General features: G+C 31.4%; 2 protein-coding genes across 2 annotated transcripts; one reads left to right on the top strand and one right to left on the bottom strand.

Annotated features, from left to right (window-relative positions):
- Window positions 1-319: 319 nt before the first annotated feature.
- On the bottom strand, window positions 320-6760 carry LOC140664367 (mitochondrial amidoxime-reducing component 1). The gene is made up of 5 exons (XM_072889401.1): window positions 6385-6760; window positions 2366-2664; window positions 1677-1961; window positions 1145-1422; window positions 320-949 (listed from the first exon to the last, which is right to left on the bottom strand). The coding sequence occupies exons 1-5, from the start codon at window positions 6386-6388 to the stop codon at window positions 781-783; spliced, it is 1035 nt and encodes a 344-aa protein (XP_072745502.1). The 5' UTR covers window positions 6389-6760; the 3' UTR covers window positions 320-780.
- A 1368-nt stretch (window positions 6761-8128) lies between these two features.
- LOC140664368 (vesicle-associated membrane protein 7) lies at window positions 8129-10599 on the top strand. The gene is made up of 6 exons (XM_072889402.1): window positions 8129-8388; window positions 8832-9043; window positions 9113-9250; window positions 9330-9488; window positions 9574-9666; window positions 9748-10599. The coding sequence occupies exons 2-6, from the start codon at window positions 8840-8842 to the stop codon at window positions 9814-9816; spliced, it is 663 nt and encodes a 220-aa protein (XP_072745503.1). The 5' UTR covers window positions 8129-8388; window positions 8832-8839; the 3' UTR covers window positions 9817-10599.
- Window positions 10600-11798: the final 1199 nt, after the last annotated feature.

Here is an 11798-nt window from a genome sequence, read left to right on the forward strand (position 1 = left end):
TTTAAATATTACATTGTGTAATTGCGAATATTTCCATTTTACAAAATATTAAAGATTAAAATCTCTTTTAAAATCATTAGAACAATATATGATCTCACTTATTCAAAATTGACAGAATCCATAATTATATAATCTATATAGTTTTTAATATAATTTTTACGAGTTGCATATTAAAAGATATTAATCACAAATTGGCACAAAAATGTTTTAAAAAATTATCATCTCGTCATTTTTAAAATTCTACGATTTTTATTTCTACTCTATTAAAAGGATAAATTTTTAGCAAATATTTAGATATATTCAAGAAAGTAAATAAGTATTAATTTTTTAACAATATAGCAAAATATATTTTTTCAAATTTTAGGTTACATTGTTTACACTACTATCGCAATTCCATGACACAAAAATTGTAAAGATTTAAATCGCTTACAAATTTAATTAATCCATTATTAAATCGCGCGTCAATGTTTTTAGGCCTCTATAGTATGAATTAACTATTTTGTAAATTAACAAATTACACTCACTATACGTCACTAATTATATATGTAATTTTACATATTATATATTTTAATATTATATTTTTTTTACCATTGAGAAAGATCTCAATCGTATATTTTTAATTAAAGATGGTCTTACACACACAGATCGTGCACACAAGTGTCTCTTTAAATATTTCATTACTGATCTTCTGGACTCCGCTTTTCATGCTTTCTTGCTCTCGACCATTAAGTCGATGCTTTGTTCGTGTTTTAAGATCTCGCAGGAGTCCCAACGGTGTAGCTATGATGGTGAAGTCAAAGTCGGCGTTACTTCCTCCTTCGGGATACCCACGTAAACCGGATCACCTAAACGAACCCTCCCATTTGAGCTTCGCAGACCAAGATGAATTCCCATAACTGGACTATCGCCAACTGCGGATCGAAGTTGTGGATCGGTTATCTGTCTGTAACTGTCGGAAAAAAATTTCTCGTTAACAGCACGAGCAATTATCTAACTTTTTCTCGACGTCTCTTGTAAAATATAATTCTGTTGTGTGTCGTATAATTTGTTAAAATGTATATTTTTGCCATAAATTTGTGACTCGATATATGTATATAGGAAAATCTTGCATATTATTTTAAAACTTTATATTTTTTTGATGTACCTTTTTAAAGTCTTCAAAGGTTCGATTGTGGGACTTTTTGTTCCAGTTTCTGGATTGACCGTGGTCAAGATGCATCTCGTGCACGGTCTAACATTTCTGAAAATCACGTCTCCGATTTTCACCCAGTCCCATTTATCTTCCTCGAAAGCAGTGGCACCCTTGACCGTAAAATTCATACGAAAATTCATAGTCGAGACAGGTTCATCCAGTCGACTATTAAGATCTGTTAACGAAGCTTCGTTGATCAGACTGTAACTTGTTTCATCTGGATAGGCTCCCTATTGATGGAACAAACTCTTGCAGTTTTCTTGTGTTGTATATTGTTTAAAACAAAAATAACTTTCGATATTTAAATTTATTATGTGAAACGATTACAACATAGAAATAAAAAAAAAATTATTATTAGAAATAATAAACATTTTATTAAAAAAAAAAAAATTAATCAATCTTTTTCGACAAATAAATTATAATTATTACAATAAGTCTTGTATATTTTATCGTTTTGAAAAAAGTGTTTACAACAAGTACTTACGTTATCTTTCGATGATCTTAAAGGAAAGAAATTTTCATTCCGTTTTCTTACTTCTCTTACCGGTCGATCTAATGGATAGTAGACCAACCTAAGACCGGTATCTTCCTGAAGAAGGAAACGTGACAGCCACCGAGCAACTTCTTCACCACAATCGCGTCCCGGTACCGCTTGACCCCAAACAGCGATTCGGAAAGTTTTGCCGCGAAACTGAGCAAGATCTATCGATATTGACATCATGCCCGGAGCGCGAAGTGTCAATACAGAACCGGAATATTCGGGCAGTATCTACAACAGACAAAGACTATAATTAGAATAATTAATAATATTTCCAATTTTCGCTATTAATTTGAATCAAAATAGTGTAGAATATTATAATTCATAAACACGTGATACGAAAGAAAAAAATGATTAATCTACTTGTGAGTTAATCGTTCTTTTACTAGTCTATTTTTTGTTCGTTGCAAAGTTAAATTATGATGTATAATGTAATAATATAGTGGAATAGCTACAGTAATAATACAGAGTAATAGCTTTAATCGTGTAATTTGTTATAAATTGTATTGATAATTTGTTACGCATATTATTGCCACAGAATATTATATCAAAATAATTTTCAAAAAATTATGATAAAGTATTATTCTATTCTTATTATTATAAAAGAATAAACTAAATCTTGTAATTTCTCTTACATTAACCATTTTAGGGAATTGTCTGGCGGTAAGAAATCGCCCTTCTAAATCGATGACCACCAACGTTCGATCCCTCAACCAACCCGATTTAAGACCTAATAGCGTGCATTCCATTTCCGTCATGCGAACTGCGCCTAGTGATTTAATCGGGCACACGATTATATCGCTTAATTCTCCGATCTTTCGCCATTTTGTTGGTGATTGAGACTTTTGTTTTTTAGTCCACCACCACCAGATAAAAAAAATTGTTGTGCCGGCGCCTACAGCGGCAGCTGTGGCGAATGCAAGTCGTGTTCTGTCTGAAAAAAGTGTAAATAAAAAAAGCGTAAGTTATTAATGTAGTTTAATAGAAGAGAAGAGGAAATAAAAAAGCCAGTGTGGATGGAACACTTATTTTATTATAATTCAATAATCACATATAAAAACGTAAGCTTTGTTCTTTTTTTCGGACTGTTATATTCAGTGCAAATATAAAAAGTAAAAGATCAAAACTAGAGTTATTCAAATTATAACAAAGTAAAACCGAATACAGATAAAATAAATTAAATTAAATTAAAAAATCAATAAAAAAAGAAACCAAAAATTAAGTCTCATCATATAATAGTCACGTAAAATTATATCTTTCACATCATCCAAAAATGCAAGAATAAGAATTACAAATTCATATCTTGCAGCTTTGAATGATTCGTAGAGGAGACTGAAACATTCTCGTATATACGTTTCTCTTCTTATATGTGATTATTGAATTATAATAAGATGCGCAGATTCTTATTTGCTCTTTCTTTAATTTAATTTGATTGTATTCTTAAAATCTTTTATTCTTTTAAATTTATTTAGATTTTTGTTTGCAATTTTAAATCTCGATAATTTTCTGACGAATTTTTAAGAACGAAAACGAAAATGTCAAGATCATCGATATTTTATGAGATTACATAAGAGATGATTGTAATAGAAGTAAACCGGTTTCAACTCGTTTTCTTCTCTTTTTCTTCGCCTTTGTTATGCTATATCAGTACGAAATTGGCTAAATTGATAATTTGATCGTAAAATAGACTGTGACGAATCTGTGATGTTGCTTATAAAATCATCGGATTTATCTTTCAGGTCACATGTTCGATGAACGTGATCGAGCGTTCAAGTCGCACAGCAACTCATTTCTCGTAAAAAAAAATTAGGTCTACGAGGAGATGCATAACCGGTTTTATGAGTCCCGGAAACGTTTCATAAAATGGTCTTTAAACGAGGTCATTTAATCATCTACCGCAATGTAATGTACATAATAGCCACAATAGCTATGCTACTGAGAAAAGAGTCGACTGGCAAAAGCAATTTCAATTGCAAAGTATTTCAAGTAAACATTTTTAATATCAATGCACACGTGTACGACAGAGAAAATTGACACAAGCGCGCAATGTACGTTTGAGTAGAATGTGATGTACTGTTATTTTTGAAACGCACGGAGACAGATGTGTAATGTGCATTTCATTGTTTTGCACTCTTCCCTTGTCGGTGCATAATGATATGCGTATACGTGCGAGACCGGTTAACGCATACCTGATGCAATTGAATGCAACGAGGCGCAACGAACCTCGCACAGCTTGCACGGAATTATTTCCGCGAATTTTTCAATGTTCATATTTTTTAATATAGACTTCTCCATTTTGAAATAAAAATGCATTTTCAGATATAAACGACAGATAAGTTCTACCAGAGGAAACCCGTTAATCTAAGTGTTAAATGGCTCGCTAATTAACACTGCATGCAAATCACATCACATGGATCTACTGTTTCTTTGGTCGTACCATATTTCAGATGATATCACCGACATTATAAATGCAATGCGGTTTATGCAAGACAAAATAATTGCGATGTAAATTTGATTTGTTAAAAATTCAAAATGCGAGTGAAATTATCACGTTTATATAATTTTCAGGGAAATTGTCTATTAAATTTTTTAACGGATAGAAAAAAATGTGTATGACATCTTAAAATTTTACTATTGTTCTTTCATTAATAACAGACATTTCTCATAAGTCACGTTTTCCTTTAACAAAGTTTACTTGATAAAACAGCACGCTATTTTTAGTAGTGCGATTTACGATTAGGAAAGACCGAGTAATGGTAGAAATGCAAGAAATATTATCGCGCGATAACTCAATGAGTTATAAAAGAAAGAGACGATATTTTTATTGCTATTACAACTTGAGCTATCCACTAATCTATGAAAAAACAGAAGAACAAGTAAATAGCAGATAACAGAAAAACAGGACAGATGATAGATGGAATAAACACGGATTTTCTTTAGATGCCGAGTAATTTTCTCGACTGAAAGAAATTCCAATAATAAGAACAAAGTCTAACAATAGAGCAAAACAGGTTTGACATATTGAATTATTAATTAGCATTTTTTTCAAGATGACATATACAGCTTTAAGATTTCGTATCGCGAAATATTTTATCGTAAATCCTTACACGTAAATTCTAGTTATCTCTGTGAATAGGATAACAAATACACGTAATTTTGATATCGATCCTTCGGAAATATACTTTCTAAAAGGGGAGATCTCCCATATCGTATGGGCTTGTAGGGAACTACGCACCCTTCGTGAAATCAATACTGTAAGAAACAGACATTATTCGAGTACAATTCGAGAAGGTTGCTGCCCCTGCAACATTTCAACCATAACTCTTTATCACATACTTTCTCAATTTAAAAAGATTAAAATATAAATATCTGTATGAATTATAAAAGTATATAAAAGTATATATAATTGTGATAATTAATTGCTAAAATTATTCTCATTATTGTGATAAATATAATGAAATATAATTAACAGATACTAATTATACTTTCTTTCTGTGATAATTGTGCTAACAGAAAATTGCGCACTTTTTGTCAAACTATTTGTTCCATTCAATAATATTTAATAGCGATGAAAAGTTACTCATCGTGAGAAGAATAAAATTGAGAGAAAAACACATAAGTACGCATTGTTCGTAGGAAATGTGCCGTGCGAAATGCATGGATTCTATGCAGTCATTTCACGAGTTATAATGTTTTTTCACTCTTACGCCTTTCTGTTCTGGAATGTTACCTTTATATAATAACACACTGGTTTACTTTAGTTTACAGTTGATGCACAAATAAACACATGCTGCTTATGTTATGTTTTATATTATATTAATTATAATTACGTTATATAATTTACGTTATCTATACGCTATGCTCCAAGATAAAATATAGACAGATATTATCGAGAAAATAAATATTTCATGCATATAATACATGTTTTGAGATGATTAATTTTACCAACTATATTTTTCTTTTTTTTAATATATTGACCAAAATTTAAGAAAATTTTTAATTCTTCTGAATCTTTTTAAAAATTTTATGAACATAATTCTTAATTATGCATTAATTCTTAAATTATGCAATTTCTTCATTTTCTGTCATATTTAAATTCATAAAACATCATCATTATCAGTACCAAACAGCAAAGTCACGAATCATTCTTTATCTCGTGTTACATAATTTTTCTCTCTCATTGCATCATTAGTCTTTCTTTATCATTTTTCGAACTTTTAATTGATAATAATTGATTTAATTGATAATAAAATATTTAATCTGTAATAATCACATATTTGATCTGTACACATGTATCAAATTCAAAAAAATTTAATTTAAAACACATCAAAATATTCCTATGTGAGATAATAATTTTTTTTATTATGCATATCTTTTTCATTGTACCTTCCACCTTCCGTTATTTCCTTTTTTATTAATTTTTTAATTATCATAATTTTCCTGTAGTCTTACTATCCTTTTCCCTGCTTTTTATCAATCTCTTGTACATTGACTTGCTCTCAATATCGATTGATTACCTATTCTCGTCAGAATAAAAAGCAAAAAAAAAATCTTTCAACGAACAAATCAAGATTTTTTATATTATATAAAAATTCTTTTCATGCGAACGAATCGTGACACACTGAATGATAATAAGATATAATAGTACATTTACCCATGATCACTGTCAAGGTCACGCGACAAATATGAAGCAACTTTGTAAACGGTCGTAGGTCTCACAGAAATAACTTTCAGCAAATATTCCTTGGGATTTCGAAGAACGATCTGCCGTAAACCTCGTCTTCTCGTAGCTTTTGCGACACTGAGTTGGGCCTCAGGCTTCACGTGCACATCACGACCATCTCCTTCCTAACGACGGAGAAACACCGTTATCTATTCGTATTATACTGTGCTATCTTCTCTCAACATTGTAACGAAACACAACCGTCGCCACCGCGTCGACACATATGAGGCAGAAGGAAATCGACGTGGTGTGCAAGAGCGTCCGTCCAGAATTGGAGCGCAGCTTTCTACGGACGTGGGCGGCACATGCGCCGGTTTGACACGGCCGGTCTCTCTCGCAATTTTTTAGGAACCGCGTGCGGCCAGATGTGGCTGCTAATACCATACTATACGATTACGTATTTTAGAGTCCCTGCGAAATTATCAAAATTAAATTGAAATAAAATAGATTTCCGCGCCATTATTTTCCTGAGTAAAATAATTTTCTAAAATCAAATATTTTGACAAATGTAAAAAAAATGTATTGAATTAAGAGAGAGCTATACTTTTAAGGGGATCCTAAAGCTGTTCTATTTTACCAACAAAATCTAATCTATCATAACAATAATATACAATTTATACACATAAAATAGATTTCCACTGTAAGAATTGCATGAAGAAATATTTGTAAACTTTTAGAAATGAGTTTAGAGTAAAAAACATTTTGCTGCACAACATTTTCTTCAACGAAATATTTTTTATCTATTAATATTTGCTGCTTTTATAACCCCTTATCTAAAAGTTCACTAATATTCCTTTATACAATTTATATCTGGGACCTATCTCATTTTGTTGATACAAATTGCAAAACATTCGTATCAAGCAATTATTATTGTTTACGACCTGGCTCCAGAAGCCGATAAAAAACTGTAATTTCTTAACTTTTTTCTTTATTAACACAAAATTGCTTAGATTCCGAAAAGGTTTCGGTGTATACTTTTATCGTGAAAAAGAATTTATCATTCTACACAACCAATAAAAACATTTTGGTATAATAAAAATACTGATTAATGCAGAACAGTTTTTAGGATGCTAACATTAAAATATTTCTCCATTCTTAAAAAAGTTTAGGAAAAGCAAAATTTTTTAATCCATAATTTTAACTTTTAATTTTATTTTGTCTACCTTTTTTATAACCATAAAATTAATATCACTGACGAGATATTATTAAAGACCGGTGGTCTTACAGGGTTTAGTGTGACAGGAAAAAATTTCCGACAACGCAAAGATTTTCTTGCTGATGAAGGTAAGAAAATCTTTGTATTGTCGGTAATAAAATAATGATTAAATACGATAAAACGCTTATTTTATTATTTTGGAGACAGCACACAGAAGATTTATACATTTTTGATAGTAAAACAATAACTAGATGAGTTAAAATATTCGCATGATTTGAATAATTCATATAATGAGTCAAAACGCTCGATAATGTCATAATTCTTCAATTACCTCCGGGCCTACTTGGCAGTCACAAAAATTTACCTAGGACTAATGGTCTTTAATAGTATCTCGTCGATGTTAATACTAACATTCTATGCCTTGCCATTTTAAATTTCGCGCGTTGCAAAGTGCGCAAGATCAAATAAAATAAACGCCCAAGCTCCCATCAGCTCCCATCTGCCACCTCCCACTCTCGTGGCCGACTGATCGACTGACGAACTGTCACTTACGCGCACACATCGATGATCATTGGAAAAGTGTGACTTGTAAATTCACTGCGTAACGGAAAGTGTTTCGATGTATTTACGAAAGTTTTCAAGAAGAAGCGACAGATCGATTGGTTGATCATTATCCTTGAATAAATGTAAATCCACGGATATAATCTGTTGTTGAGGAGACGTAAATAAAAACCTGTACAACTGTTTCTTCAATTATATATACACTTCGCTTTGTCGAGGTAAGTCAGGCATTGGATCATCGATGATCTATTCTCTTGTCAAACATATCTTACAATTAGCTATATTTTTCATTGGTCAAAGTTCGAGCAATGAATAGTTTTTAAAATTTTATTTCTTTTATTGAGAGGTTAAGATTAAAAATTTATATATCTAGAATTTATTATTTATTTGTGAAAACATAGCTATTTTATATCATTAGCGATGTTGTTGTTGAGTATTTTGCATGCTTATATATAACTAGACCAATCATTCTGCAGACAGTGCATGTTGCGACTTGTTGTTTTTGTGATATGATAAGTAAGAATCCCACTGGGATAATAATATTATCACTTACTGCATTGGTCTGCAATGGTTAAAGAAAATTTAACGTCAATAACAAATATATAAAATATATGTCAATGTCAATAGAAAATGTATAAAAATATAATTTTTCTTGTTGCAGCTGTCAAAATGCCAATTTTGTACAGCGTGGTAGCTCGTGGGACAATCATATTGGCAAAACATGCTGCTTGCGTTGGAAATTTTGAAGAGGTTATTGCAAAAATCTTGGCTAAAATACCACCAGAAAATGACAAACTGACGTATTCTCAAGGGCCTTATCTTTTTCACTATATCTGTGAAGATTACATTATTTACATGTGCATTACCGATGATGTATGTATTAAGAACATTGAGACAAACATACATTTAATAAACATAAGATATAACAAGATTTTATTTCAGGATTTTCAAAGATCTAGAGCATTTTTATACCTCAATGAAATTAAGAGAAGATTTTTGGCCGTTTATGGATCAGGTGCTCAAACTGCCGTAGCATATGCCATGGATACAGAATTTGGCCGTGTTTTGGCCAATGAAATGGTAATGTCAATTGAGAACTGATTATAAAAAATTGTTTTCACATCTGTCTTATCACGCATGTTTTTTTTATTCTCTTTAGAAACATTATAGTGAATCCAAGGATCTTGATAGATTGTCCAAGGTTCATGGCGAACTAGATGAATTGAAAGATATTATGGTGAAAAATATTGATAATATAGCGATGCGTGGCGAAAGATTAGAGCTGCTTGTAAACAAAACGGAAAATCTATCTGCCAATGTACATAAAACTATATTTAAACAATTAAATTTTTAATTAATTTTGTTAATTATTGAATAATAAAAATCACTTTTTTCTATTCTAGTCTGTTACGTTCAGAAAGACGAGTAGAAATTTAGCACGTTCTTTATTCTGGAAAAATGTTAAGATCTATGTTATTGTTGGTTCAATTTTGATTGTAAGTTTAACATCGCAATATCAATTTTATTTCTCTTCAAATACTGCTGCAATCTAACATCATCTATTTTTGCTCCTGCAGGTTGTAATATACGTGATTGTCTCTATAACATGCGGAGGTTTGGCTTGGCAAAAATGTGTGGGAAATTAATAATGTATATTCATGATGAAGTATTCCAATCCCGAGTAACTAAATGTGGATCGAAGGAAAATGCACAGAAACTTAGTACGAGACTGACAATGATAATTCACAAGATTATGCAAACAAATTTATTGTTACAGTTTAGTTTCTGTTTAGTTTTTCATAATATAAGAATATTGTACTATATACATATTAATGTATATACAGAGTAGTCCACTTAAATCAATCCTCTTGAATATCTTGCTTGTTTTAGATGATATGAGAAAATGTTTTAGACCAAAGTTGTTTGGTTCAACTGGGCAAAAAAGAGGGGCACATTAGTTTCATCTTACGTGTATATGTCAAGATATGGAGGGTAACTTTGTTTTTTTAAATAGAATCACCCTGATTTTTTTTCTTTATAAATCGATTCCTCGTAATATTCTGCGTAAAAAATTTATAAGAGTATGATGGTTAAAAATTCAATAGTTTGAGCTATTTTATACTTTAATTCGACATAATTTTACATGAACTGTTAAATATCTCGTAAAAAAACCGGGGTGATTTCACTTAAAAAGAAAAAAAAAAAAAGTTGCTCTTCATACGAACTTGATATATACACCCGAGATCAAACAATATGCTTATCTTTTTTGCCCTTTTGAGCCAAACAACTTTTGTCTTTTTCTCATATCATTTGAAACAAGCGAGATATTTAAAATGATCGATCAAGTGGACCACTGTGTGTATATATATATATATATTAATATATACATAGTGTAATTGAAAAAAAACATGTGTAACATATAATGCCAGATTCTCTGGCCAATTTGGAGACGTTTTTTCCTTATTGAAAATGGTGAGAGAGGTCATCATTTTTGCAAATTTCCAATTTTTCCATTATATGTCATATATGATTTTTCAGTTACACTCTGTATAAATGTACAATATTTATCTACAATGCTTATCTTCTAATTATGTCTTCTAATGTTATTTTACAAGGCATATAACATGGTTATATTTTGTGAACAAGGCATATATATATATATATACACGCTATAGATTTTGTTTTTTTTACTCCAGAATATGCACATTATGTCTTATTTTACAAAAATAAAAACATTTTAGTCAAATGTTAATGTTTTTATATATGATTTGTCACATTCTATTCTAATTTAAAAAACGAACGCGAAAATTTTGTCTGAAATCTCGCCAAGATTATTCTCTCTTTAAAGATTTTTTCTTTATTACATTATAGTTTTACTTTAATGTGTACATGTGTGTGTATGTGTATGTGTGTGGTGTCTATATTAATATCTCTTTGAATGTGGCAAGTCTAATAAACCTTGAATTTCTAACAGCTATTTCAAGGCACATGCGCGCAACCTCTGCTTACTAAGGGCTGTAACATGTATGAAACATACCTGGAGATTCAATAATTCAACAATAATTAAACGATTTGTTTCCAACAGTATGTAAAGTTTTTCCATAAATTTTCTTTAGCTTTTATAATGTTATATAATCTTTGAGAGATATGAATTTAGAAATGGTTTGAAAATATATTCGTTCTTTTACGATATAAATATTTCAAATTCTGAGCTATAAAAAAAATAAAAGCCCAACATCTTTATCCACCATGACTAAATCCATTATCATATCTTCACAATATTTTATTTAATAAAAAGAAGAAAATTAGATTATAATAAGAGATTTATAGTAAATATCTTTCTCTCTCTCTCTCTCTCTCGCGACGTGGTGTCATTCTCCGACTACGGACTGCGGGTCCATCCACTTGCTACGGCGTCGTGCGCCGCGACGCGACGAACGTCTTTCAGCGCAGCGGCGCACGACGGGTGGTGGCATCGCGGCGTCGCGACGCCCGGGCCATCGCAGCAGCAGCAGCCCGGCGACCCTCGCAGGATGTCGATGTCCCGCGTGGCGCGCCCTTCGGGAGGTGCCGAAGTGTCTCCGTGCCTCGTACACGCGCGCCACGATTGATCGCGCTCCATCCCCGA

Source organism: Anoplolepis gracilipes, chromosome 4 (assembly GCF_047496725.1).
Source record: "Anoplolepis gracilipes chromosome 4, ASM4749672v1, whole genome shotgun sequence".
Lineage (NCBI taxonomy): Eukaryota > Metazoa > Arthropoda > Insecta > Hymenoptera > Formicidae > Anoplolepis > Anoplolepis gracilipes.

Excerpts from the sequence above, each read along its gene's own strand:
- LOC140664367 (XM_072889401.1), bottom strand. Across the intron at positions 1,962-2,365 it reads AATTCCCTAAAATGGTTAAT|ATACTGCCCGAATATTCCGG; the intron begins GTAAGAGAAATT and ends TGTCTGTTGTAG. Across the intron at positions 1,423-1,676 it reads TAAGATCATCGAAAGATAAC|GGAGCCTATCCAGATGAAAC; the intron begins GTAAGTACTTGT and ends TTCCATCAATAG.
- LOC140664368 (XM_072889402.1), top strand. The coding sequence starts at position 8,840 with ATGCCAATTTTGTACAGCGTGGTAGCTCGTGGGACAATCATATTGGCA. Across the intron at positions 9,489-9,573 it reads CGGAAAATCTATCTGCCAAT|TCTGTTACGTTCAGAAAGAC; the intron begins GTACATAAAACT and ends TTTCTATTCTAG. Across the intron at positions 9,667-9,747 it reads TTGTTGGTTCAATTTTGATT|GTTGTAATATACGTGATTGT; the intron begins GTAAGTTTAACA and ends TTGCTCCTGCAG.